Source organism: Lontra canadensis, unplaced genomic scaffold (genome assembly GCF_010015895.1).
Source record: "Lontra canadensis isolate GAN:19392208 unplaced genomic scaffold, GSC_riverotter_1.0 scaffold74, whole genome shotgun sequence".
Classification (NCBI taxonomy): Eukaryota; Metazoa; Chordata; class Mammalia; order Carnivora; family Mustelidae; genus Lontra; species Lontra canadensis.
The window spans coordinates 2,244,428-2,272,320 of record NW_022631068.1 but is presented as its reverse complement, the minus strand read 5'-3'; the positions used below and the strand labels follow the sequence as shown (position 1 = coordinate 2,272,320).

The window sequence follows — 27,893 nt, the reverse complement described above, 5'->3', positions numbered from 1 at the left end:
ACTGACTCAGAGAAGGGCAGGGCCTTGTCAGGGACACACAGCAAATACCTGCAGGACTGGCATAGAACACAGATCTCCTGAGTCCCAGGACAGTTTTTTCATTTCTTCAACATTTGCTAAGAGCTTACTGTGAGTGGGGCCCTGTGCTAGGGTTGGGGGTCCAGAGACAACTGAGACTTGGGGAAGAGTGTGGCCCGGGGGTGGTGGTGAACAGGGACTAACTCATCCCCACTGAGCTCCATGTACACTGAGGGTGATGGGAGCCAGTGAACTTGAGAAGGTTCACTGGGGCTGCAGGAAGGCCTACTGGGAAGCTCTTACTGGGGTGGTGACAAGTGAGTGCATTTCATCTCCAATCCACAGACCTGATAGGACTTGGACATGGGCTGGAGGGAGGGTCACAGAGACACGGTCATGTGTCACACGTCCTGAGTGTCAGGCCTGGCTGGCCAAGGGGACAGAGAGCATAGAGGAGGGGTGAGGCGGGGGTGTTAGGCGGCAGGGGGTCTCCCTGTCCCCCTAAGTCTGGAGACCTGAGTCTGGAGCTGGGCTCCTCCAGGCACCCTCGCAGGGGTGCAGCTGCATGGGACACTCACCGCAGGCTGGCAGGTGGGCCCGGAAGTCAATGGGGAGCCCATGGCGCTGGCACAGGTGGGCATAGTGGGCCAGCGTGGCACACAGGCAGGGCTGCCCACAGCGGCAGGCGTCCTGGCGACACTGCTCAAAGTAGGGCACGGGGCTCAGGTACGTGGAGCAGGGCGCGAACAGCTCCCCGGTGAGCACACTGCAGGACTGCACAGCATAGGAGGCTGGACACAGGAGGTACAGGGGCAGGGAGCAGGGATCTGGTTGGCCTGGTGCCCGGGCCCAGCCTCTTCCTACCCCATCCCCATCACAGTGCAGGGGGCTGTTGGCGTGAGAAGGAGGGTGCAAGTGTGTGTGTACAGGAGGGACGCAAGCAGGTACCAGAGCACACGGCTGACTGGGAACGTGTGGCTATGGTTTGCTAGGTCTCGGTGTGACTACATGGCAGGCCACGGGCATGGGTGTAAATGACTCAAAGAGAGTATAGGAGTGTGCGTGTGTAGTGTATTCGTGCAATACAGTCCACCATGCGCGGGATGTGAATCCACATGCTGGAAAGACACACGGGCATGAACAAAACAGACAAAAAATCCTGCCCTCGGGGAGCTTACACTGTTGTCAAAGGAGACGGCAAACGACAGAGAAGTGGAAGGGGAAGACCTCAGAGAGAGGGAAGGAGGAAGGAGGACAGGCGTTGGAGGTGGGGTGGGAGGGCCAACCGCAATATTAAGCCAGGTGGTCCGGAAGGCCTCCGTGGGAAGATGAAGTCGGAACAAAAATGTGAAAGAGGTGAGGGGGTAAGGCCTGTGTTCAGTGAGGGAAGAGCATTCCAGGTGGAGGGAATGGCAAGTCTAAAGGCCAGGAGCGGAGAGCATGCCTCGCGGTGCAGGAAGAACAGCAAGGAGGCCTGCGTGGCTGCAGCAGAGTGGGGGGGGGTGGCGGTGGGCAGAGTATAGGGCCTGGGGGGGGCCACTGTGAGGGCTTAGACTTTTGCCTTAAGACGGGGGAGCCAGTACAAATGTGTGTCTACACGGCAGGGACAGAGCCTGAGGCTTCTGCCTGCCTGACCCTTCCCAGAAGGGAACTAAGGTGCCCTCTGGGCAGCTCCACCTTTTCTCATCACGTCTGCCCAAACTGCCCAGCCTCCCAGGCCCAGAGTTCCCACCTCATCCCTCTCAAACCAGTCCCATTGCACCCCGCTGCTCCCTCCCTCTCCCCCCACCTCACCTGCTTGCAAGTGCACATCACAGGGGTCCAGCGGGGAGCCAGAGATCAGTGGGGAGCAGGCAGACAACGTCTTCCAAGAGTTGCCAAAGAGTTGTGGGGTGCTCTCAGGCACTCCCACTGGGGACCTGTAGTCATGGCGTGGCCACACTCACACCCTTGCCCACGTGGACTCAGACCCATGTCTGTACACATACACCCAGAGCACAAATACATACCAGACAGGCCAACAGCCAAGGGAGCCTACACAGTCCCATACACACACATACAATTATGGATGCACACACATACGCACCCACACACATATTTAACAGTCTCCAAAGGGACCCAGAACTGACTTGGGGCCACACACTACACCGTCTTCACCACCCACCCCCAGCTCTTCATGTCAGAGAGAAACAGGGACACCATGTGAACCAAACTTCACCAGATTAAGACTTCCTCCTCCTATCTCCATGAGCAGTTCCCGAAAGCTCCTTTGCCCTCCCTTTCCCTCTACGTAGGAAATAGTCATACAAGGGGCAATAAAGGAAGAAAGGTGGAAAAGCATGTTTCCCAGATATCGCCAGTCTCCAAGGGCCACCAAGCATGAGAAGATGGTAGATTGGAGAGATCATAATATGCGGGGTTGGGACAGGTTCTGCCTGGCACTCACCATGCCCATGTTACTGCTCATGAGCCATGAGAGCACTCGTTACCCACAGCAACTTTTCTGCCCCGAGTTCACATTTAGAAGGGTGGCAAGCAGCCCACACACTAAACCAGGGTCTGTCCCCACTGCCCTGGCCTGCTGCCCTAACATCAGCCCCACCAGGCAAGGCACAGTAGAACGCTACCTTTTTGAATGTCCATGTATTTAAAAGCTCTCAGTTTCTTCTGATTCTTATTTTTCTGAAAGAATCTGAATTCTCATTTCTGGCTGAAGGAAGCCTCTCATTTACTTCTATATCGCCTAATGCATGTAACTTGAAAAACTGGCCAGAATCTCTCACTTTGACAATCAACCCTTTGCTCTCCTTTCTGGAAAGTCTGACTCTTGTCCCCTCCCAAGTTCCTAAACTGCATGTATGCCCGGACAGTCTTTCTCTTAGTTCTCTGTCAGTCCCTGGGAAACAGCCTTCCCCTGAAGGTGAGAGGCTCACAGGGTGTGCCCAGACAGGAAAGATATGGGGTTTAGACTGGCCTGGTGGGATAGAAAGCAGGAGTCTGGGCATCATTGCCTCACACTCATCTAAAGGTATTCACGTCAATTAAAACAAGGAAAACCATGAACTAAATGTAACCCAGCCTAATGTCTACCAATTTTAAGACCTCACTGTAAAGCAGTTATTTCTCAAGGTACGGTCCATAGATCTCTTACACTAGACTCATAGCAGTAACTTACTAAAAACAGGATTCTTGGGCCCCAAGACAAATCAGATACATGAGAAGTAGAACCCAGGAGTCAGCATTTTAACAAGCTCCCCAGGTGAGTCTTCTGCACAGAGAAGGCGATGAGCCATGGCCTTAAAGAAATATGCTTCGATTTAAAGGCAGAGGAAGAAATAATCAGTGGTGCATGTGCAGCCCAGCGAGGGACCAAGGGAGTTTGCGACAGACGTATTCAAGAGGAAACTCCAGGTCCTCAGCCTTTAGGGACCCACCCCCTCCTTCTGCTTCCGGGGCAGGGGCACGTACAGGAAGTCGTCCTGCGTGTTGCCGTTGAAGGTGCCACAGAGGCCCACGGTATCCTCCGCCCATCGCTGGTCCACCTGCAGGTAGAGCCGCAGTCCTTGGCGGTCGTAGAGAAGCCGCACGCCCACGTTGGTCCTCACCCGCAGGAACATGGAGGACAGCCTCCGGATCTCAAAGGCGTCTGGGCACAGAACCACAATAGGGATGTGGGAAGTTCTGCCGATGTGCACCCCACCCAAGGCCACCACCTGCATGGCCCTCGCCCATACCCAGCCAGCCCAGCGGTCACACAGGGGAAGCCCTGGCAAGGGTTTGGCTTGGGAAGCCTTTAGGAAATCCTGTTCAGAGATGAAGTCAGGACCCGGGGATAACACCATGGCGGCACTGGTTAAGAATTTTTTTTTTGAGCATCAAGTGCCAATTAAAGTTTTGCCTCCTTAAGGAGCTGAAAATATTTCCTTCTGTAGCAAAGACCATTCTGTAACTACCCATTTTTTCGATGGCCACCAGGAAGCTCATGATATGATTTTAAGATTTATTTGTAAAAATTTAAAATTTTTAGATTCAGTTGTACTCAATTTTTCACTTTTTGTGGCTTGTATTTCTTTGGTCTCTTTACATTCCCTGCATCCCCACTCCTCTCAGTCTTGAACCCTTCTTTTTTTTTCTTCATCATTTTCTCTGGCACTATCTCATTTCTTAAGAGTTTTGCCATTTTTGTTAGATGTGCTTCCTACAAGATACCACAGATCCCTTGTGGAATCAGACAGGATAATAAGTTATTAAAGAACAAATAGGGGCACCTGGGTGGCTCAGTCGGTTAAACGTCTGCCTTCGGCTCAGGTCATGTCTTGGCATCCTGGGATCAAGCCCTGGATTGGGCTCCCTGCTAAGTAGGGAGTCTGCTTCTCCTTCTCCCTCTGTCCCTGCCTCTCCTTCGGTCCCTCCTGCCTCCTAACACATGTATGCTCACTTGCTCTCTCATTCTCTCAAATAAAATCTTTTAAAAAAATAGAATAAGGATGGAAAAGAGCTTCCTTCCTATCCTCGCATTAGGAGAAGCCATCATGCTACTGTAAAGCCTATTGTCATGTTGCGATGGGGATAAAGACCATCTTGCAAGTCCAGAGTCCACATTCCTGGGACCTAGGTGCCCCTCTACCTTGATTCACCCGGTATTAGAGAATGTGAGCTCTTGCCCATGTGGCAGTGCCTTTAGCCAGAGGCAGTGCCTGGAAGAAGAGGCCTGGGCAGGCAGCTCCCAGCTAGTTCTCATTCACCAAAGCCGTACCATCTGTGTAGGGTGGGGTGACCTTGTACTGGTCAAACAGAAGGACATCCCCCGCTTGGGTCAAGGTCACCTGCCTCCGAGGGTCCTGATGCAGAATCACTGATACTGACTGGACACAGACTCCTTCCTGGTTCTGGAGAAAGAGGAAGACAAATGACAGAGAGTTAGTCTGTCTGTCCTGCTGGTCCCAAGAAAGCCCCCAGGAGCAGGGATTCTAGTGCACTTTGAGGTCAGGGGCAGGCTGAGATAGAGCCCTAAAGGAGATTAGGAGTCCTCTAACCACATGCCTCATCTGGGACTGGGAAGGCAGAGGCTCAGATTGGAGAAGGTTAGTGGCAGAGCTGGGATAAGGTAAATAAAAATACAGTCAACTCTTAGACTGTCTATGACATAGAGCAGAGATAGACCTAGATGGCCCAGAGACTAGCCTCAGAAACCCTCAGAAAATCCCCACTCAAGGACAATATAGGACTTTAATTTCATCCCTTTATAGGCATTTATATCGTTCTTTCCTTGTGTCACACCCTGCAGAGTACCAAGCTCCACTCATGGGCAGGTCAGGAAATGAGCTAATACTATCTGGGCCTCAGGTTCTCATCTCTGAAATGGGTAGTAAACATCAGGCCCATTCATACTTCCCTTCCACAAGAAAACATCCAACAACCATACTGTGGTGAACATGTCAGATATATTCATGGAGAGTACATATTTGTGTGGGACATAGACATTAAACAAGTAATTACAAAGTTGGCTTTTAAATTATTATTGGGATCAGTGCTGCAAATAGGTGTAGGGTGCTAAGAAAGCATATAGTCAAGGAACAAGACTTAGTCTGCAGAGGTAGGAAAGGCCATCCTAGGGAAAGATAAGGATAATGCAAAAATCATAACAAAACTTTTAATAATCCTATACTTATTATAATAACAGCTAACCTTAATAGAGAGTTACTATGTTCAGGTACTATTCTAATCTTTTTACACATAGTCACTCACTTAATTCTCATAGCAACCCTATTTAGTTACTAACAGCCCCATTGTGCAGATCAGAAGACTGAGGCACAGGAAACCGTGACAGGTGATCTGAGATCTGAAGGATCCACAGAAGGTATCTGGGCAAAGAGAAAAGGCAAGGAGGGGATAGTGACCAGTCCGTACAAAATTCCCTGACACAGTTGGGTATTTAATGTATCCAAGCACATAAAGGAAGAGCAGAAGGCCAGAGCCCACTGAGCAAAATGGTTTAAGATAAGGTTCAAGAGGTAGGCAGAGGCCAGCTTAGGCAGAGCTTTGTAAAATTTTTGGACTTTATCCTAAGTCCAAAGATAGCCAGAGAAAGTATAACCCAAAAGTGATAAAATCAAATGAGGTACGATGAGGAAAGGATTAGAGCTTGAAACTGAAAAACATTGTACAACAAACTATGACCTTCCAAACTCCTTCTCAAGGAGACATAAAATCCTTGAAACAGCTCAAAAACACTGTGTCTAAAACATCATCTTTGTCAAACCCACTCATCCTCTGGTCCTCTCTGGACATCTCATTGGTGCAGGAAGAAAGCCTGCATCCTTTAGTCAAAGTCTTGAGTTCAAGTCTTGATGTCACTGAAAGCTGAGAACTTAAAGACTTCATTTAACTTCTCTACACATTAGTATAATTTAAAAAAAAATCATATAGTATGTCAGAGGGTCCCAGGATGGAGTGCAGACCGTGACAAAAGAATCTAAGTGTATTGCAAATATATAAAACAACCTTACTGAAAGGGAGAGCAAGGAAGGCATTGATCTAAGTAATTTTGGAAATAAGTGGAGTTTGTTAGACTAACGGCAAAAGGAACTGCGCATAAGCACTGTACTCTAGTTGATAAAGTTCTTTCCCATTCTTAATAATTGTTAATAATCCCATGAATTAATAATTCCGGTACTTCTATACATGTATGCTGGAATTGAACAATTAGATACATGGATGGTGTGTGGTGGAAACCAGATTTCTCACTGTTGGGGTGGGTATTTATGATAAGTGAGGGAAGAGGCTAGAATGACGCATGTGGTAATGGACGAGAGTTGGAACACCAATATGAACTCCTGTTTAGCACATGGAGATATAGAGAGCTATTGGTAGATTATCTGTAAGTATGTGTATATACGGGTTATACAAGGATATTCATAAGTTATACATGTTATTTCCTTTTCCTGTCAGCTGAAAGGACATTACTTCTAAAAGAAATGATACCCAGTAGCCACTGAGCACACCCAGCACCCCAGATCTTGGTTTCTAATACCATTCTCCAATAAAAAGAGCCCAGAGCATCTGATAACATTTTTTCAGAAATGGCTGATTCTAGGAAAGGAACAGAAAATGTGCAAGATGAGCCTGGTGCATCTTATAGGACCATACAGTAAGGCAGAACACATGCATGCACGCGCGCGCGCATGCGCACACACACACACACACACACACACACACTAATGGGGCTATGTCAAAGGGACCCAAGAGCCAATTGAAAGACTGCCCAATGGTCAAGTCAGAAAAATTTGAATCGCAAAATAAATAAGGAAGTATTAGATTCTACCCAAAGTATAAAATAAATAGACCTGGGTCCATGCTGACATAAATAAGTGACCAAAAGAAAATATGTGAAGGAAAAATGACAAATGTCCTGTGCAGAAAAATTCTAAATAATGTATGTAGATTCTGTGCCTTCAAAGGCAGAGGGAACATAACTTCCCACTCTTCAGGTGTGGGCTGAACACAATGACTTCCTTCCAAAGAGAACAGTATGGTAAGGGGGGGAAAGAGGAGTAAATTTACAGTGGAGAACGTGACAAACACTACCTCAGCCAGATGACCAAGGTCAACCCCAACAGTGATTAACAATGTTAGTATATGCATCCTTGAGAAGATGTGATGAAAATAGCAATTTACCTCTTATCTTCCTCCCCAAATCCATAACACCTCTCTAACCTTGAGAAAAACATTGCAAAAGTTCCAGTAGAGGGGCATTCTACAAGATATCTGACCAGAACGCCTCAAAATTTTCAAAATCATCATAGAGTCTTAGAAACTGTAACAGCAAGGGGGCGCCTGGGTGGCTCCGTTGGTTAAGCATCTGACTCTTGATTTCAGCTCAGGTCATGATGTCAGGGTGGGGAGATCAAGCCCCACATGGGGCTCCACACTGGCATGGAGCCTGCTTGAGATTTTTTTTCTCTCTCTCACTCTGCCCCTGTCCCTGGCTCATGCGTGTGCCCTCTCTCTCCCTCCCTCTCTCTCAAAAACAAAACAAAACAAAACAAAAACAAAAAACAAAAACACATCCACAGACATAAAAAGGAAAGAAAGAAAGAAACTACAACAACAAGGAAGAGCTTAGGAGACACAATGACTAAATGTAATGTGGCAGGTTGAAACAGAGAAAAATGGTATTGGGTTGAAAATATAAATATGGAAATATGAGTGAAGTGCAGACTTTAGTTAATGTCTAAACAAACATTGGTTCATTATTTGCAGCAAATGTACCATACTAATGTATGATGTTAATCATAGGAGAAATTAGGTGTGGGGTATATAGGAACTCTAGGTACTACCTTTGCATTTTTTCCATAAAATCTAAAGCTACTCTGAAAAATAAGATCTACTTGAAAAAGTACTTGAAAGGCTCTAAACACTCCCTGATTCTGGGGTGGGTGTGTTAAGAGGCTGTGACAGGCTTTCTGGGCTTCCAGCCTTGGTTCCGGCTCTGCTCCCTCTCCTGCTGGCTGGGGGTTATCAGGAATAGCCCCAGGCCTCTATTGGGCTTTCTTACCATATTTTAACTGGGGAGAATAATAATGATGACTACATGGGGGTATTTTGAGCCTTAAACTAGATGTCCTATGCAAAAGAGATTTGTCAAAGTTCAAAGTACTGTGCAAATACTTTACGAGCACCATCCTCTCTGTTAACACCCTCACTCTACCACCTTGTGTCCACCCGGGACTGAAGTCATGGCTTTATCTTTGACTCCTCCTGCTTCTCTCCTACACACCCTGGACCTTACCAGCCAGTCAGCCAATTGCCAAGTCCTTCTGCATCTGCCTTAATGTATTCTAGAACATTCCATCCTCATTGCTTTCTTTTATAAGACCTGAACCTCCTGGATTGCCCTTCTGCCCCATCCTCAAATAGACATATCTTATTTCCATTTATCTTTCTAGGCCCACTTTTTAGGTTATTCAGCTCAAATGCCACTTCTGCCATGAGGCTTTCCTTGATCCTTTCTTCTGACCCGTAGGAATATTTCTTTCTCCACAGAACTCTCCTCTGACAGCACTGTCTCTTGTATGTCATAGTGAAGCACTTGACCTGAGGACATGACTGACTCTCACACGGGGCTGTGAGCTCCTGGTGGCTAGGACCAGGGTCTGACTCATCTGTGTAACCCTCACTGTGCTCCACACAGACCCAGCAGAGGGCTGGCCTTCTACTGGTTCATCAGCATGGATGAAGTCACAAGGAGAGACCTGGCTCATGGTAAAAGGAAAGTGCTATCAAGAGAGACTGTTCAGCAATAAAGCAGGTTACCTCAGGCCAAGGCCAGCTGGCCACCATCCAGAACACGGTAGAAAGAGGGCTGGTAAGGGACCTCCAAGGTCCCATAGCCCCAGGCATTCTAAGACTCTAGAACTTTATAAATGGGTAGGAGTCCCACTGGGCCATGTCTGTGCTTTGCCTTTTCTTTTGCAAACCTCAGGATGAGAGTAACCTGGCTTTTGAGGACAAGTATTCTTCTGATTCAGAGAGCAGCCAAGGGCAGATCCAGGCCATTCTCTGCCGGCGGCGGGGGGCACTCAAGTCTTGAAAGGAAGAAAGCACAGCCCTCTCCCTTGTCCACAGCCCAGCCTAGGTCCCCAGGGCCAGGGAGGGACACCTCTGAGTGATGTCTGCTCACCCACCTGACATCATTAGGGAGGAAGGCAGGCACGGAGGTGGGGTTGGGGGTGGCTGCCCTGGCTATGGGTATGAACCCCTGCTCTGTTGCATAGGAAGGAGCTTGAGTGTAGCCCAGACCAGGGCTCAGGAAAAATGCAGCCACTGAGAGACAGATAAACTCACAACTACCCCAGACCAGCAAGTTGGCCATTTTCTCAGTTACGTTCACAAGTGGCTGACACAGCTCATGGGTCACCACCTCTAGGAAGTCTTTCCGGATCCACGCCTCTTCCCACCTGACATCCAGGTAAAACAACAACTAAGAAAAGCTCCTCCATGGAAATCTACCCTGTGATGTCCACATTGTCCCAGCTCCGATAACATGGCGGATAATGGGGTCACGTATCTGCCTCACCTACCAAAGCGCAAGGCCCAGGAGGGCAGAGCCAAATCCAATTCATAACAGTCTCCAAGACCCAACATAGCTTCCAGCACAAACAGATGTTCAGTACTTTTCGAAGGAATAAACGAATCAATGAATGAATATGGAGATGTTGAAGGTACAATCCAAGGAAGCAGAAAAGATCAAGTTAAATTAGACCCATTTTAGAGATTAAAAAGAAAAAAAAAAACACTCTGAGGCCCAGAAAAGGTAAGTGCCTCTCAGCTAGCAGATGTTCTAGAGACAGAACATATTCTCCTGCCCCCTGGCTCTGCCCAGAAAGACTAGACATCAGGGTGAGTTGGCTGTGGAAACCCTGCCCTAAGTTGCTCAGCCTCACTAAGGAGGCAGAGAGCAGGGGTGGCTGGGTGGATTGGGCCTGAGGTCCCCAACCCTTACCGGACCACACGGGGCATTCTGCAGCGTCACTGTGAAGGTGCCCGAAGAGCGGCTCTTGGCCAGGATGTACTGACACGTGGCGGGGAACGTGTACCGGCGGCCGTCGAAGGTCGTGAAATGGATGTCGCCAGTCACTGAACACTCAGCTGAGGGGCAGAGAAAGGTGGCTGACACATGGGAGCTGCGCCCACAGGGACGGCCTCTGCCCTGCAGGCTCTAAGCATAGGAAGAGACAGCTCCCTGTCCTCAGGAATTCGGGCCATGTTTGGAGTGCTGGCCCTCTTTTTGACACTCTGGTCACTGGGAAGAAGCAGCCCTGCCCCCCACAGGCCCATCTGAAAGGAGATGCAGCCCTGCCCTGGGCATTTCTCCTTCTAGGAGACCAAGGCCTGAGCTTGGAGACCAGTCTCTGGTCAAACCCCCCAAGCTCAGGAAGGTCCTTAGATAGACCACCCCCCCTTAAAAACCCTCCCTGACAGGAGCAGAAGCAATCCCCTAACCAGGCAAAATGGCTCTGAGGAAACAAAGTGGGTCAAGCTGGGAACCCCCTCAAATTTCCTGCCCCAAAAAGCTGCGGGCTAGAAGAAGAGGTTGGAGTCTGAGGTGGGGTTCAGACATACCTGGGCAGACAGCGGAGCTGCACACCCATTTGCCTGCCGTGCATGTGCTGAAACACAGAGAACAAGGAGGCACGGCTCACTTCTCCAGGCCTAGGAGAGATGCTGGAGGATTGCAAGGTCCACAGAGCTCTTGTGCCCAGCCCTTGGTCTTCCCGTCTCTACAGTGGATGGCAGGGATTTCCTCCACCTCCAAGGCTTAGCTTGAATGAGATCTCCTGGGACTTAGAGATGCTGAGTGAGGGCCCCCGTGTCCCCAGGGCTCCCAGACCCCAGATGGACAACCTGATGGAAAACCCTGGAAGTCACCACTCCCCCCTACCCCCCGGGCTATGGACACAGACCAGGCGTTGCAATCTTCTTTCACCACAGAGCCAGTCGGGTACAGGGTCCCATGGAACTCACAGGGACACTCAGCTGGTGGCACGCAGTCCCCGTCCTCAAGGATCAGCCCTAGGGTAACACCAAAGGCCCACCTGACTCACCTCCACTCCTGTTCACATACCATCTGTGGTTGCCCTGGGCCTGAGACAAAGATCCCCTCATCCAAGTTTTCAACCCTGAGCCTGCTTTCAAGCTCCCTCCTGTATAAATCCTTGGCTCAGGCCAGATTGGAACCCCTCTGGGCAAATAATCTCACCTCACCACCCCAAGCAGCCTGCATACTGACTAGCTTCTCATCCCCGCCTCTCAAAAGCCTGTCACTGCATCTAGAACCAGCTTAGGTACCACTTCCTCCAAGAAGCCTTCCCTGACAATCTCTCCCCACACTGAATTCCTATGTCTCTGCTTGTCTGAACCCCTGAGCAGGTCCTCACTACATTATGTCTCAGATGGGAGTCGTAGGGATGTGTATCTTATCACTGCAACTGGATTCTGACCCCTAAAGTCAATGGCCTTATCTCCCATATATTTTTATGTCAACCCCTACCTCGCCAAGTGAGCTGCACCTACAGACATGCTGCAAATTTATACCCTCTAAAAAACGTGGGTAAGTGTTTAAGCAAATGCCTGTGTGAGAAAAGAACAAATGAATGAAGGAATGACCTGTCCTGGTCTACACACCTTACAAAGCTCAGTCCGGACTGAATGAAACACGGTGATGGACGGCCACCCTCACCGTCACCTCCCTGAAGCCGGTCATTCAGTTACTCCCTAATCAGTTGTGTGTGTCTCTTCCTTCATCTTTTCTACAAACACAGCCCCTCTGAGCCCCTCCTTCATGCTCATGCATGCCAGCCCAGGAAGACACTGCCAGGCTCCCCCCACCCCCAGCATACCATCGGGGCAGTAGCAGCCGTCCACACAGGTGATCTCACTGTCCACGCAGGACGCCCGGGACTGGCAGGAGGTGGGGCAGCAGGCAATGCACTCATTGTAGGTGAAGGCCTTCTCCTTGCACTGCACGGCTGCGGAGGAAGGGGGCAGTCCGGCCCAGGCTCTGCCAGGACAGACCCAGCCCCTACTCCAGGCCTTGGGGTAGGGGGAGGAAGGGCTGTGATCTTCCTGCTCCCCTAGTCCTGGTGGGAGTACTGGATGACCAGGAAGTTGGCATGGGAGGCTCTGAGAACGATCCTTAGCTGGCTCTGGGACCCTAGGCCAGTCCCTCCACTCTGAGCCTATCTGCTCCTCGGTCACAGGAGGATGGGGCCTCAGGACTTAGCTCCGACAACTGTGGTTCTAAGCAGGACAGGACATTGAGCTGAGGCCCGAGGATGCCACCCAGAGCCCCAGGACAGAGCTCACGTGAACCCCTCCCTGCCCACCAGCAGGACGCCCCTACCGCATTGCCGGAGCTGGGTCCTCCAGTCCCACAGCGGCCGCCCCGCCTGGGCACATGCTCGGGCGTACTCAGCCAGCGCCCGGCACCAGGTGGCTTCGTCGCCCACAGACCTGTGCCAGGAAACCGAGCGTCACACCAGAACCCAATCTGCCACCTGCCCTCCAGCACCCTCTGAAGTCTTCCAGGGCTCAAGGCAGCCCTCCTTGTCACGCAGCTAGGAAAGGGAGACCGGGAAGATATCTACACATATACAGATGGAGGCAGGACACCTGGGCTCCAGTCCCCACACTGCCATTGACTTGTTTGACCCTGAGGGCATCGGGCCCCATTTCTGGGCTTTAGAGACTAGGGAAGCTCTGTCCCACCTACACAGATAGGAATTTCTGAGTTTTGGGAAGCCTATCTACCAGGGCCTGGGATTGTCAGGCTCAGTGGCCCACATGTTGAGCCCCCTTGCCTCCCTGTCCCCCGGCCCCCGAAATACCAGGACTGGTCTCCCCACAACCCAAACCCAGCTCCACTCTGGGCTGCCTACTCACTGGCAGAGATCGCTGGTACAGCTGGCTGTAAAGGGCAGAGGGCTGATGTAGGCATGGCAGGCATCAAAGGGGGGCCGCAGCAGTGCCTCACACCGGTCATACACACCCTAGGGGAAGGGCCAGGAGCAGAGCTGAGGGTTGGCAAAGCCACACACAGCCCTTGGACTTCACCAGCCCCGCACACCGAACGCCAATTTGAGCTCAGGAGAGAGAACAAGAATGGTGGAGAAAAAAGGGTGGCACCATAGGCACAGATGAACCTGGGCCCCTCCAATCAAAGACTTTCTAAGAGGTGGACAGGAAATGAACCTACGCCAGACACTAGAATGGGTAGGGGGAGGCGCTCTCCCCAGGGTCCAGACCTGCATGGCTCCTGGGCTCTGCTGTAGACACGGTGGGCGAGGCAGGGAGGAAGTTGTAGGCCTTGGAGGCTGGTTGGGGGCCTGCTCCTGCCAACTGTGCACAAACTCAGCCACGTCGTCGGTCAGCTTCCCTGGAGGTGAGAATGAGCATGACCACACCGGGATGGCAGGGAAGGGGCCACAGAGGGCTCTGAGAGAGGGCAGGGGGAGCAGAAGAGATGCCAAAAGGTGGACAAGGAGTTGAAGAATCCAGCCTCCTGGCTCCCATCCCAGTCTGCATTTCCCAATGGAACCATTCTCCTGAAAAAGCTAGTGATAATAGGCAATAGGTAACCTGTAGTAGCTCCCTACTGCTCCAGCCTCTAGGGGATGCGAGCCTGGACAAGCTCCCGCACCTCCCTGAGCCTCAGCTCTCCCTTATGTGAAACAGGGCAGATAGTGCCCCCATGAGGTTACTGCAAAAACTGTATGTTAAGTGTTCGGTATGCTGTGAGTGCTCAAAGAGATCACTTCCTTCTTCCGGGCAGAGCCACCACAATTTGGCCCTGTAGGCTTCACTAGTACTTCTTACCACACCTCCACAGGCATCTTCAGCTCCCAAGGGGCCCTTTCTCATCTGGGCTCTCTCCGGCCTTTGGCTCCCTGGTCCCGGAACATACTCATCTTGTGGGGTCAATCCCCCCTAGCAAAGTGCCCTTTAGACCCTCACACAACCCTAGTAGGGGTTCTCCTTGTGACTGTTCTACAGATAAGGAAACTGAGGCTGAGTGGTTAAGAACATGCCTGAGGCCACACACTGGGTAGGAAGGGGTCCCTGGCCTCCCGCTGAATCTTCAGTGTCTCCAGCCCAGGGTTCTGCCCCAAGGCCTCTCCCACCCAGCCCAGCCTGGCCCATCCCCCACACCACCCAAAGTCCTCGGAGGCCACTTGCCCTGCTCCTCACCATAGCTGGTCACCAGATCGTCCTGGGGGTCAGCATTGTTGTTCCCACACAGCCCATGAGTCCAGCCCAGGAACTCTGGGCTCATCTTGATGTAGACGGCTGAGGCACCGTCCCAGGCCAGCGTGAAGGCTGACTGATGCCGCACAAGGATGTAGCCGGCCAGCCGCTGCAGACGCACGCTCCCCATCGCCTGTGGCAGCTGGACCCTGCAGGGCATGGCCCGGAGCTTCAGGCTGTTTATGCCACCTCCACTCACTGAGTCCCTTCACCAAAGGACCTGCCGTCCCCTGCCCGCAGGACCCATCGTATACCCAGCACCCGCCTCATCCACACGCCACTGGTACCATGGGATCTGCGGCCCCCACTTTCCCTCCCCCTGACTTCCCCTGTATCTGAAGTCCACCATTAGATAGGGATTCTTTTGTCTTTAGAGTTTAAAGCTTGCTTTCAAAATTGCAATTTCCCTGGCAGGGATAAATCTTAAGAGTGAAGCCGCCAGCTCCTTTCCTCTAGATGGGAGAAATGGTAGAAGCAGACACTGACTTGGTTTGGTTTTTTGGGTGGGGAGCAGGAAAGGGGGAGGAAGAGAAAAAAGCTGAGGGATAAGGAAAACTGGGAGCGGAAGAAAAGAAGCAGGGTCATAGCCGTCCCAACCACATTCCCAGTTGTATGGGACAGGGTCTCCTAGCTTGTCTGGAATGTGTCAAATTTTAATCCACCTGAAAATCAGGGAAGAAAAACAAAAACAAAAAAGGGTCTAACTGGCCAAAATTGGTACCCAAAGATCCATATACCAATCATTTCTTCACAGGAGAAACCCTTGGACTTTCAGTTTTATACTCGGCCCCAGAGAGCTTGGTTACCCAGTTTCCAGATCTGAAGCAGGAAATGAGAACAGGAGAAGGGTCCTCACAGGACGACTCCTTTTCCCAACCCAGCAGCAGTGTGACAGCAGACAGCAAGGAAAGGAGAGGACAGTGAAGACAAGGTAACGGGAAAGATTTCAGAACCACAGTCTGGGCCATGTGGTGTGGGGGGAAGAGTCCTCATTCCCCTAGTCCCTGATGTCCCAGCAAGATAAGTGACATTCAAATGACCGTTTGTCATCAGAAAAGGTGAAACTGTGCTCTGAGGTGTCTGCTCTGAGGAGGCTTCAACTTGTATGATGCATTCAGGAAGATTCCCTCGAAATTGTGAAAGAAAAAAAGTAAGCATGGTTGTAGTGGTATATTCTCAACTATCTGGAAAATTCTGCTATTGGCCCGAATACCCACTGTCTGGAAACCCACAGGGTTTCTCAGAAAATCTTGAGGGACTCATTTTTCTTTGAACCCAGGTGACAAGAAACCCAGCTGGCCTGCCCGTACGTTGCTGCCTTGACAGTGGACAACCCCAGAAAACGGTTTTCTTCAGGCTTTCGAAGGAAGGTGCTCACCCTCCCCCACCACCAGTGCCAGGGAGCAGGCGAGCTCAGGGCGGGTGTTACAGTTACCTCTCGCCTCCGTGGGTGACCTCCTTGGCCAGACGGATCTCCTGTTCGCCCGCAAAGAAGAGGCTGACCGACCTGGAGCAAGCGTAGGGGGAGGAGCCACACTGGGGGTCGTTGTGCACCTGGTTGGGGTGGGGTTAGAGGTCACTGTGCAGGGTTCCTGCCAAAGGCCTGGCCCTGAGCTTCTGTTCTGAGCCCAGAGACACCCTGCGAAACTCCCACTTAATGCGATCACCTGCCCTCCGTGTGCCAAGCACCCGACGGAGGACAGAGCTGTGGTGATCCACATCTCCCAGAGGAGGTGACTGATACTCAGAGAGGTGAAGTGATGAAGGTCTCTCTCACACACACACACACACACACGCACGCACACACGCACACACGCAACCAGGATTCCACCCTAGGACTAAAGGCTAAATTTCAGGGCTCTTTCCAAGACATTGTGCTATCTCCCTATTTCTGAGTTTTTCGTTTTTGTAACCCAGATTTTCCCATCAGATTCAAAGCCAAGATAAGCACTCACACCTTCTGACACAGAACACAGACACAGACACAGACACACACACACACACACCCCTCATAGATTCACTGGGCACTCTCATGCACACACTATAAACACACACTCCTACCATGACCATGGCAGGCTAGGGGGATGGTCTAGTCCTTCCCTGCACACCCAGCCACACATGTCACTCCCGTGCTCCCTGTCATGTGCCTGTCTCCTCTGCCCCCTCCTCAGGCAGAACCTTCACCTCAAAGCCAGAAGACCCAAGAGAAGGGGGAGAACTGAGGCTCCCAGGGCTTAGGGAAAAATCTTCAATGTTTCTCTTCCCAGTGTAGAAACCCTTCCACTAGATTACCTTAAATGTGTTGGAGCAGGCTGGAGTCAGGTCAGCTGAAAGTGGGGTCTGTGAAAGCCACCCCACAGTCTAATTAAATTTTTTAGACTTTAGATCATGACCCACAGTAAGAAATATAAATATATACATATATAAATAAAACAAAAATGTTACAAGATAGTATTCACCCCTGTTAATGTGTAATTCATCCACATTATATTTTCTATTCTCTTTAGTTTTTTTTTCTTTTTTCCTTCTCTCTTTCTTTCTTTCTTTCTTTCTTCCTTCCTTCCAGGGAGGAGGATGCTGGTTATAACTCATTAAGTTTATTTTATAATCCATGAATGCATGGCACCCCATTAGTCTAAGTAATTATAACATATCCATCACGAAATGACCATCATGAGAAACCCCAATGTGTGATATGCCAAGGTAGAGAGGACAGAGTCGGTCAGCCCATCCAGGGTGTGGTACCTTGGCGGCTCCTTGACAGGTCTATGCCTGAGACAAAGGGGTATACCTGCCGGCAGAGGGATGACAGTGAGCACCAGGACCTCTCCAAACTCCCAAGCCCCTGGCACTAGCTCAGTCTTAACCAAGGTACCCCTCAGCACAGCTGGCTCCCCAAGCAGACTTTTCTCCAGATCGAGGTGTACTGACCTCCATTCAGCACCCAAGGTAAGCATGGAAATCAGATCTACCTGACAGTGAGTCTCACACATGTGTTCATAGATAGGACAGAGGTTTACTGAGCACTAATCTGGGTTCTGGGAACACCAAATGGAAAGACATTGGTCCTGCCTAGAAAGCTTCTATCCAGTAGAAAAGACCAACCTGGAAACACATCTTTGTAAGAAAAAGGCATGGACCATGCAACAATATAGAACTTTGGTTACACAGAGAGGAGCCCCTGAGCCAGGTTAGGAGGTCAGTGCATCTTCTTAGAAGAGAGAAACCTGAACTGAGTCATCCAGGATCTCTACCATTTCCTCAGAAGCATGATGTTCTTTGTTATCTCAGGTCCTTAGCACCCAAATTCCCTTTACCTAGAATGTTCTTACTTCATCCCTGTGACCCTTCACTTGGCTAACTCCAATTCATTCTTCAGATCTCAACTTCAATGTCACTTCCTCCAGGAAGTCTTCCCTGATCATTATCCTTCCCAATAAACAAGGTTAGGTTTCCACCACATGCTCTTCTAACATTTGGCATTTCTCCTCTGAAGCTCTCAGTTACTCTTGAAATGATTCATTCAACTTGATGTCTGTTTTGAGTTCCACGAGGACAGAGATCACATCTGTATTATTGTCCACAAGGCCACTACCAAGTTTTGTGCCAGGAAGAGTACAGGTAGGTGCTTAACACTTAATGCCGAGTGACTAAATCAATGACTGGTCAGGGGCAACCAGGAGTAAGTGGGTGAGAGAGAACTGAGGAGCCCCAGCTCCTTCCAGGTGTAGACTCTCTAACTATGACAAGCAGAGCCCTGGCCAGCACAACCTCCAGAGCCTCATGGAACCTTCCTAGATTGGCAGGGTAAAGAAGGCCTCACCTGGATGGAGAAGGTCTGCCCTTCAGGCTCATGGCGCCCCACCAGGGTGTAGCTTCCCTTCCCGGAGAGGTAGTAGTAGAGACCATCAAAAGTCTCCACGTGGTGCTGTCCCCATGCCCGGCAGATGCTGTCCCGCTCAGGGCCGGCATTGTACACTGTGCCAGAGAAGAGAGAACCTGTCCGTGCAGCTGCAGTGGACCTCAGGCCAGAGGCTAGCAGGGCCAGCCCCCGCCTCTCCCAGCCCGGGACCCCCAGGCCTCAGGCCCCCAAGCTTTCCCTGTACCCGTGGCCCATCCCAGGGCTGGGACAGAGTTCAGACCCACCCATCTGACAGCGTGGTCCTGTGGCATTGAAGCGTCTACAGTCACAGAAGGCTGGGTACACACACTCTCCCCCATTGAAACAGGAGAACAAATCTGCAGGGGAGACACAGAAGGCACCCCCCCCCATGAAGCCAAGCTGGGCAGAACCCCGGGATACAGCGCCTCCCTTATGCCAGGCACCTGACCCAGCCCTCCCAGAGCTGCATGGCACTCAGATCCCCACCACAGGTGGGCTCAGCCTTCCTCAGTAGCTAGCCCTTAATGGCGGCACCAATAGCTTGCCTCAGATCTGGCTGCCTGGCTCCCTCCCTGACACACAGGAGGCGTGGGGTCTCCGAGTACCTGTCCTCAGTGTGAGTCAAGTGACCCCGGGCCATCCCCACCTGGGCCTTCAGCTCCCTCTGCTTAAAGTTCCTGGCCACCATGCAAGGCAGACTGAGTATGGAGCATGCGCGGTGAGCAGGGAGACTGCCCAGAGATCTTCAAGGACCATTCTTCCTCACTGTTCCTTAAGCTCAGGGGAAGACACCTAAGCATGACCCAGGGAGTGGGGAAATGCCTCACATTGAGAAGATGGTAGACAGAAAGGCCACAAAGCATAGAGCACGATAAGACAGAGGGGAGCAGAGTGTGGTGAGGAAAGGAGCCAGGATGCAAGAGAAAGGGCCATGGACATCGGAAAGGGTGAGGGGAGAGGCCACAGAAACAGGGTGAAGTGGAGAGAGGAAACAACCACTAAACAAGGAAGCCCAGTCTCACTGGCATCAGACAGCATGAGAGGGAAAAGCCACAGGGCCATGGTCATACGAACAGGACACTGAAGAGGAAGCTCTCCTCAGCCAGGAAGGAGAAAGCAAAATAGAGTTGGGAGGCCAGGGCTGGGAAAGGTGGAAAGGAACCCCTTGCAGGGCAAAGAGGACATAGGAGGCCCTGAGGAGAGCCTGGTTTGGCCTCACAGCTTCTCTGTGGGCCAGGGCCCTCCCACAGGCCACAGGGAGGGGGTCACTTACAAGATGGAGCACATTTGGCCCGATGGAGCCGCCTTTCCCAGGAAGACATGGCCAAGGAGTCCAGGACTTCAGTCTCCTTTTAAAGACAAGGAAGAGAACCCAGTCAGGGAGGGATTTCCTAAAGGTCATTGCCCTTCCTGTCCATCACCTGGAGGAAGGAGGCCCCCAGCCACTCCACTTCCCCAGACCCACCTCTGAGAGGTCTGGGAGAATTCTCAGGCCTGCCCTAGGGAAGTGAAGGTGGTTTTTACCCTCCAAAGTGGCATCTTGGCGGCCTGAACATATTCCCTCCCCTCCATGCTTCAATAACCCCCCAGCCTCCCTGCTCTTCTTCCCTCCCTAGTACATTTTTGAGTCCCCCACAGCCCAACACAAAAACCCCTTATCTGGAGAACAAATATGTTTCCTCCTCACCACAGAATCCACACGAACAGGCCTAGGAAACAAAGGCAGCCTCTTGCCCCAAGGCAGAAGAACATCTCACCCCATCTTCCACCCCAACCTTCCTCACAGGTCACCACCCACGGTCCTCAGAACTCATCTCCAAGCCAAGACTCTCCCTGACACCATAAATCTGAGGAGGACACAGGCAAAGTTAGCTGAGAAATCTATCTTCCAGGCCAGAAATCCCAACATGTGGTCTCTCCAGATATAAACCACCTGAAATTAGAACTATCCTGAACATCAGGTGTGTCCAGTTACCACACAGCTAGCTGATTTGGATACCTGGGACCCTAGTCTGAGGTGGCTCATATCACCTGGCTCTAGGGTCTGGGGCATGACAAGCTCCGCCTCTCTCAGAGCCCCAGCCTCCCTGTTTCTATAGATTACCAATGTGAACGGGACAAAGTCCCAGCCCTCAGGGAGTTCATGTCCTTGTTCACAGGGCCAACAAGGCACCAAGCACACTGTGGGTATCTGTCTCACGTGTCTTCCTCTCTCACTGTCATCTCTACATCCTCAGGCAGAATCCCCAGCCTCTGGCCACAGACTTAGAACATGGAGAAGATTCAGAACACTTTGTCCCTAGAGCCCAGCTCAGGTCTTTGCCCCTCCTTGGTGGCCCCAGTCTCTCCGCCTCATCCCTGGGTACTCACCACCTCCCTTTTCACTGTCCTGCTGACCCCTAGGAGGTCACTGGCCCCTCCTGGGCCCTGTCCCACTTTGGCCTCTGGTTCCTGGGTCCTCCCCAGCTCTCCTTACCCTGCACACCCAGCCTGAGCCCCAGGAGTCAGGCTTCCCATCCTTGTCGTAATCGATCTCACAGGGCCTCAGAGAACATGAGAAAAACGATCGCCTTGCATCCCACAGGCCCCAAAGAGCTCTTAATGAAACCTAGTCTTTTTGTCTCTCCACTCCTCGCCCCCACCTCAGATGTGGCTTCTGAGATTGGTGTTACGAGGGCAAGATAGCGCTATGGAATCAAGGCCATTTTCTGGAGAAATTTTTAAATCCTGCCCAAATGATTCATCTTCAGTATAGATCAGAAGTTTCTAGTCATTTTGATGCCAAGAACCTCTCTGATTATCGAGCAAAATCTATTGACCCAATCCTAGAAAAATGTGTATAAATACATGAGACACAAGATGACAAAAGACATCGTTATATTGCAATATAATTATGAAAATATTTTATAAAAATGTGTGATTTGGTACTATTTGTCCTTGTTTATTACTACATTAAACAGCAAGATCTAACAATGGGTCTTATCATGGCCAGAGTTTTGAGGTAGTGAGTATAAAGGAGATCTGGAAATACCAACAAGTGTAAGGTGATATGACAGGATCTGTGATTTCTCCTGGTGACAGTCACAGACACTGCTACTGCTGTATTCTGGTTTGTAGCCTACAGGCATAATTAAAGGGAATGTTAAATTTCAGTGAAATTGAGGTTCCTGTGAGTAACAATGCATTTTTCCCCCATCCTGCTCTATACAATCAGTTCTCTGGAGAATGGCTGTGCTCTGTAGGAATGTGGCAGCCCTGAAATGAAGGTTGCTTAGCTGCTGGTCTGGGATCCCCACCCTTACCGATGAAGTAAGTCCAGGCAGAAGCCCTTGAAGGATCCCCAGGTTCACTTTCTGGCTAATGACTTCATTCCCCCACACCCACTCCAGTGGGTTTAAAGGAAGGACATTCCAACCCCTTATTTGCTCTAAGGAGAAACGTGAGAAACCTACTGGTGTTGTCTGTTCCAGATGCTTCCCCAAGGAGAAGGGAGGGAGGCCTACCCTGGAATCCAGCAAGGAAGGAATCCTGCCAGGGGGATGAGGTGCTTGGCTGAGGGTCATTTTCCCCACCAAAACAAAGGGATTCCTAGAGTCCTGGGGGGCCTTTATGTTGTGGGGCAACAGGCTGGCTCCACCAGTAGACCTTGTTTCACCTGCTTCCTGGGGGCCCCAACAGGTTACCCACCTACCTTGATACCATCATATATAAAAAGAATAATAGGGCGCTTGGGTGACTCAGTGAGTTAAGCATCCAACTCTTGATTTTGGCTCAGGTCATGATTTCCGTGTTGTGAGATGGAGCCCCGCGGTGGGCTACCTGCTTCTCTCCCTCTCCCTCTGCCCCTCCCAACCTCCTCTCTCAAATAAAATAAATAAATAAATCTTAAAACAACATCAACAACAACAAAAAAACATTTTCTTTCAACTCAAACTGCATCCAACTGTGATTCTAAAACTTGGGACCTGAAAAGATGGTCAAACGAGAAATCAAAAGCCTAGATTATCTACCACTTACAGAATAAACAAGTTCTCCTCCTGCCTTCAGGGTCTTCCTTCCTATTTCCAAAGGGGAGGTATTGGGGACACACTGTTTTCTATTATAAATGATACTCCCCAAACTGCTGGCACAAGGAGCTGCCCAGAGCAGATCCCTAGGGCCAAGGTCTGTGAGTTGAGGTTCAAGGTGCTCTGGGAGATCTGACTGTGGGGTGGGCCAGATTTGTAACGTGTCTGCCATCATAGAAAAGATGCGTGCAGGACAGGATTGGAAAGAGAGCCTAAGTCACCTGATCCAGAGACCAAAGAAAATTGTCTCTCCTCTCAAAGCACCCTTGCAGGAGCCCTGGTCAAGGTATGGAATAGGGCTTCTTATGGGGTTTTGTACCTCCCCAGACCAGGCAGGGACAAGAGAACTCCACCTTCATACTTTCACCCCAGGGCACGGGAGAGTCTGCTATGTCCTGATTGCAGCGTAGTGCCCTCCTCCCCAAATAAAACACAACGAAAACAAAAACAAACTGAACTGACCACAGGGTCCCAAGAGATTAGTGAAGTGGGAATACAAGTGTCCCGTGAATTTGCATACTTCGGACATACACTAGGAACACTGTTCCCTTTCAAGTAACTGCAGAGACAACCTTCCTGCAACCTACAGACCTCCCAGCCAGCCCCAGTCCCAGACAGAAATAAGCCCCTCCCCGTGTAAGCCCCCCTTCCAGGCCTCCTCTCACCTGGCTTCCCATCACTGTTGTTGTATCCTCCATGGCAAGGGTCACCTCCTGATGTCTGTGGCTAGATAAGAAACAAGCCTAATGTCGAGGAGGGGATAGGAATGGGACATGCCTCCCCACCACCCCAAGGGCACCCCACCCTCAGCGCTAAAACCCTGGGGTCATCCACACCAGGAATAAAGGTGGGAGGCCTGGGTGGGGCAGCCACAGGCTTGCGCCTGCTCACCTGAGCTTCTGGGCCGGCTCCGGTCGCTGCAGCTGGCCATCACCCTGGGCTGTGGGTGCTGCACCTGGGGACGATTGCGCTCCACTCAAGCCAGGCCTCCCTTTGTTGGGTCTCCCACCACCTGTCCCCCACCTGCCAGGAAGCCTCTTCTTCATCCCCCCATTCTCTCTCCTTACAGACTTCAATGCGTTCTCCCGGTCTCTGGCCACCTCTCCAACAGGGGTCTCCCTCTTTCCTCTTACTCTCTGTGCCCCAGTTCTCTCTAGCTCCCCACCTGGGGTCTCTTCCATCCTGCCTAGCTTGGGACCCATTCTGCCCACACACCCCCCACCGGCTGTCGCTGGCCTCTTTTTCCTTCTGTGCCCCCTCCAACCCTCCCCTTGGCTGTCGCCCTGACCGACCTCCCTCGAACCTCTTTTTCCTCCCTTTCTAGAACCTGCTGAAGCCCGTTCCCCTGAACATTACCCCGACCCCCGCCTCCCCTAGTCCACACCACTCTCACCGAGAGACTGCACCGGCAGGGACTGGCTCTCCGGCTCGCCCCCCGCCAGCCAGACGCAGGCCAGAAGCAGGCAGAGCGCCAGCGTGGGGGCGCCAGGGACCAGGGTCCCCATGGGGTGCAGGGAAACTGGGAAGCCTGAGCGCAGGGCCGGGGGGGCCCCAATGCCTGTCCTTGCGAAGGCAGGGTCACACCTCCACTCCGCGGCCACGGTCCCTTTCGATCTCTCGCCCGAGGATTCCCTCGGCCCCTCCTCCCAGGCGCTTGGCTCCTCCCCGAGCTAGAGCGACAGGATGGCTCAGCTCATTACCATAACTTAGGCGCCAGCCTTTGCCCTTTTGCCCCTCTCGTCCTGTGGCTGATCCTCCCCAGAGGGGTCTGGATTCAGATCACTGGGCCCTAATACCCTGGGGGAGCAAGTGCAGCCCCCAACATCCTTTACTCCTCAAAGATCCCCAACTTAGAAGCCTGGGTCTTGGCAGGCCCTTCCACCAGACGCCCCAGGCACTTGTTAGAGTGAGTCCAGTCTTCCACTCTCCTTTCACAGATGCCCTGGGACATGCCACTCAGTGGTCAGTGGCACAACCAAGGCTCAAGGCTGCAGAATTCTGGCCTGTGCTCCCACCACTCAACCACTACAGCTTCCAGGGCCCCGAGGCCCTACTCTATCCCCACCCCAATCCCCCATTCTGAGCACCTCTAGGGAATGGATTGTGACTTAGTCCTCTGTATGCCCAGCACTAGTTCAGGCCCCAGCTCAGAAAGCCTTGACTGAAACACAGAAGTGCGTCACACTCCCAGATTACTGCTCCCCTCACGACCAGACTTTAACCACAACAGCAGCAGCAACAACAAAATGGAAAACAGGGACAAAACCAACCAACCAACAAAAACCACTTTAATTTTGTGAACAAGATACACTCCCTGTCCAGGAAGAATATTTTAATGCTGGAACTGTGGGCTTGGGAGCCTGGAGAACCTGTGAAGCATTCTCTGGGGCACTTAAGTGTGGGAATGCCAACCGGATGCAAGCCTTGCAGATAATTATGATGATGAAGATCATGATGGTAGTGGTGGCCCCAGGAGACCCCTAGGCAGGGATATAGACTTGGGAAGCATTCATTCATTCGTCCATTCAACAAATTTGTTGAGCATCTATTTCTTACCACACAGTGTTCTGGGAATATAGTGGTAAATAAAGCACACTTCCCCACACACAGTATTTGAAGCCATAGGCATAGATGAGAGGAAGAGGAGGGAGTCAAAGATGGAACCCTAGTCAGGGAATAGATGAAGGCAGGGGAAGCTTGAAAAGGAACATTCATAGGAGAGGAGAGCAAGGCCTCGGTGCCATCCTCAAAACCAAGAAGGGAAGCATTTAAAGAAGGAAAGAGTCTATGGTAGTGCTGCTCATGGAAAAAGACTGAGGTGGCTAGTGGACTGAATTTCCCTTGTAAGCCCATTTGCCACTCTGCTAGATTCTAACTATGAAATAACAGCCATATGACTTAGTTAAGAGATGTAGAGAATCAACAAAGTAAGCTGGAGGGGACTATATTTTGAGTATCTTTCCTGGACCTTTGAAAATCCCGCAAGTCTTCTCCTTTTATCTTGGACTTAACTAGTTGATACTAAGGTGAGAACATGGGTAATATTTGAAGGTTCCTCTCCAGGAAGGTTTTACATCCTAAACTAGGCAATAATTTAGTTCCAGTAAAAATAAGTCTTTGGCAAGCTTTAGGTATTGGGGATAAGATGAAAACGGGAGGGAGTCTGTAGGTGTCCCTGAAGTTACAGTTGTAAGTGTCCCTGAAGTTACACTATTTTGGGTTGCTGACCATCTCCCTGTCCCCTGCTCCCTGACCTGTTGCAAACAGGTCAGGACCCCACCCTGGGTTAACTCCAGGCACTAGCTAGCTCCATGATTAAAGATCTCATTCTCTCCCATTCACACCTGTTTTTATCACCCCTTTCCTGACCCCCCCTCTTCCTTCCCTCTCAGTCTGTCCCAGGCTTGGTTCATCATTGTCTTTGCACTCCAGCACTAGACCTAGGAGTTGAACAAACTTTGGTTGAATTGAATCAAATGAACCAGATGGAGTCTCGGCCCTGGGTGAAGTCAGCAGTAAACCAGGATGTCCTTGCCAGGCCCTTCCATGCCTCAGTGAGAGAGAGAGAGAGTGTGTGTGTTTGGAGTGGGTTTGGGCTAGAGAGGTGGGAGGGGAAGTCGGCTCAGGAGACGCACTGCCTGGCCCTCCCTGGTTCAGGCCTCTGTGAAGGGCTTAAGACCCAGCCTCCAAGGAATTCACAGATCAAAGATTTCTTCTGACCGGGAATAAGCCCATGGTGAAGGTCATTATAGAAAGGACTCGGAGGTGAGATGCCTGGCAGGGGGTGAAAACCTCCGGAGCGCGCAAATGGGCCTCTATTTGCATATCCACACATTATCCCTACCTACCCTTCTGACACTCTCGGGACCTTCTCAAAAAAGTATTCTGACCGCCACAAAAAGTCTCAAACTCCGGCCGACGCCTCCCGAGATCCTCTCCCTCCGCCGTTTGTATTTGGGGATCATTCCAAGGGGAGCGCTGGCCTGAAGTCCGATCACCGCCACCGCCACCACGTACACACACTCCAGGCCCTTTGCTCCGCGGCGGTCGGTGGGAGGCGACAAGCTTCAGGACAGGTGTCTCGGGCTTCCCAGCCGCCCCGCCCAGGCTTCGCCCCCACCGCGCTCAGGCCCCGCCCCCACAGCTCCCGGGGCCGGCGGATCTCCCGTGAGGCTCCTGCTGGCTTGGAGCGACCCGGCATCCGAAGGAGCGAGCTGTGTAACGACTCGATCTGTGCAGCGGCTCGATCTGGCGCAGCCATGGACCGGAAGGTGGCTCGAGAATTCCGGCACAAGGTCAGAGCTGCTAGAGACCCCTAAAGCGTTCAAGACCCCGGAGTCCTGGCAGGGTGGTGGGGGATGGACACACCCGGCGTCACCCCTCCCTTTTCCAGTGTGGCCTTAGGGCTGTGGAACCTGAGGGTTGTTTGGTTTCCAGCAGGGATCCCAGTAAAATAAGAGAAGGGGCACTAGGACTCTAGGTGTAGGGACCCATAAATGGATCTTCAGACTGTGTCCTTTCTCCTTACGCCTTGCAGGGCGGGGACTTTTCTGGGGTTGAAATTCCTTCCAGACTTGACCTGAGACAGGACGCTTCTCGGGACTTGTCCCGTAATGGGCAGAACCCAGCTCCTAGTGCCCCAAGCTGAGGGCTGTTGGAGCATACAGAGAGGGTATGGGGCAGTGTCTGAGAGGTGGGGATTGGTGGAAAGGGGAACTGTTTCTCTCTGTCCTCTCAAAAAAAAAAAAAAAAAAAAAAGAGTTAGAAAGCACTTTAGGGAGCCCCCTCCCCACTTCGGGCATTTCTTAGGGCCTGAGAAGCAGCTGAGGAACAGGTGCTGACCAGGGGGCAGAGGGAGGAAGGGAGGAAGTACGAAAGGAAAGTCAGCCAGATCCTTCAGGCAGTGCCACATCTCCCCTTGTGCGTCCCAAAAAGGCACCTCAAGGATGGTCCAGAATTCTCAGAGGTCCTCCCTGAAAGCTACAGGATTTCACCCAGGGCATTTCCAGAACTGTTTCCAGAGCTGTGCAGGAGCTGTTGAGGCCCTGAGGCCAGAGAGGACCATTGGAGGTGACTCTGGACCTCCCCACCAGGACTCATGATGCTTCAGAGCCCAAGGA

The 27,893-nt window shown here is 51.4% G+C and overlaps 2 protein-coding genes across 4 annotated transcripts in view; one reads left to right on the top strand and one right to left on the bottom strand.

Annotated features, from left to right (window-relative positions):
- Positions 1–27,034, bottom strand: part of OTOG (otogelin) — an 80,299-nt gene extending 53,265 nt beyond the window's left edge. The window contains exons 1-20 of the mRNA XM_032881248.1: positions 26,894–27,034; positions 24,167–24,443; positions 23,665–23,728; positions 23,439–23,499; positions 19,980–20,055; positions 18,970–19,062; positions 18,647–18,801; positions 16,259–16,377; positions 14,767–14,972; positions 13,824–13,954; positions 13,462–13,568; positions 12,923–13,032; positions 12,420–12,548; positions 11,484–11,592; positions 11,143–11,189; positions 10,523–10,668; positions 4,775–4,907; positions 3,487–3,664; positions 1,813–1,937; positions 597–809 (exon numbers count right to left, since the gene is read on the bottom strand). Coding sequence (XP_032737139.1) covers positions 597–809; positions 1,813–1,937; positions 3,487–3,664; positions 4,775–4,907; positions 10,523–10,668; positions 11,143–11,189; positions 11,484–11,592; positions 12,420–12,548; positions 12,923–13,032; positions 13,462–13,568; positions 13,824–13,954; positions 14,767–14,972; positions 16,259–16,377; positions 18,647–18,801; positions 18,970–19,062; positions 19,980–20,055; positions 23,439–23,499; positions 23,665–23,728; positions 24,167–24,443; positions 26,894–27,034 — 2,620 coding nt within the window. The remainder of the gene's footprint in view (positions 1–596; positions 810–1,812; positions 1,938–3,486; positions 3,665–4,774; positions 4,908–10,522; positions 10,669–11,142; positions 11,190–11,483; positions 11,593–12,419; positions 12,549–12,922; positions 13,033–13,461; positions 13,569–13,823; positions 13,955–14,766; positions 14,973–16,258; positions 16,378–18,646; positions 18,802–18,969; positions 19,063–19,979; positions 20,056–23,438; positions 23,500–23,664; positions 23,729–24,166; positions 24,444–26,893) is intronic.
- USH1C (USH1 protein network component harmonin) overlaps positions 26,956–27,893 on the top strand; it is a 44,457-nt gene continuing 43,519 nt past the window's right edge. Inside the window, exon 1 of one of the 3 annotated variants that reach the window (XM_032881148.1) lies at positions 26,956–27,068. In XM_032881148.1, the coding sequence (XP_032737039.1) occupies positions 27,033–27,068 (36 nt within the window). In that variant the 5' untranslated portion in view covers positions 26,956–27,032. The remainder of the gene's footprint in view (positions 27,069–27,893) is intronic. The other 2 variants (XM_032881144.1, XM_032881147.1) reach the window with 2 other exon arrangements.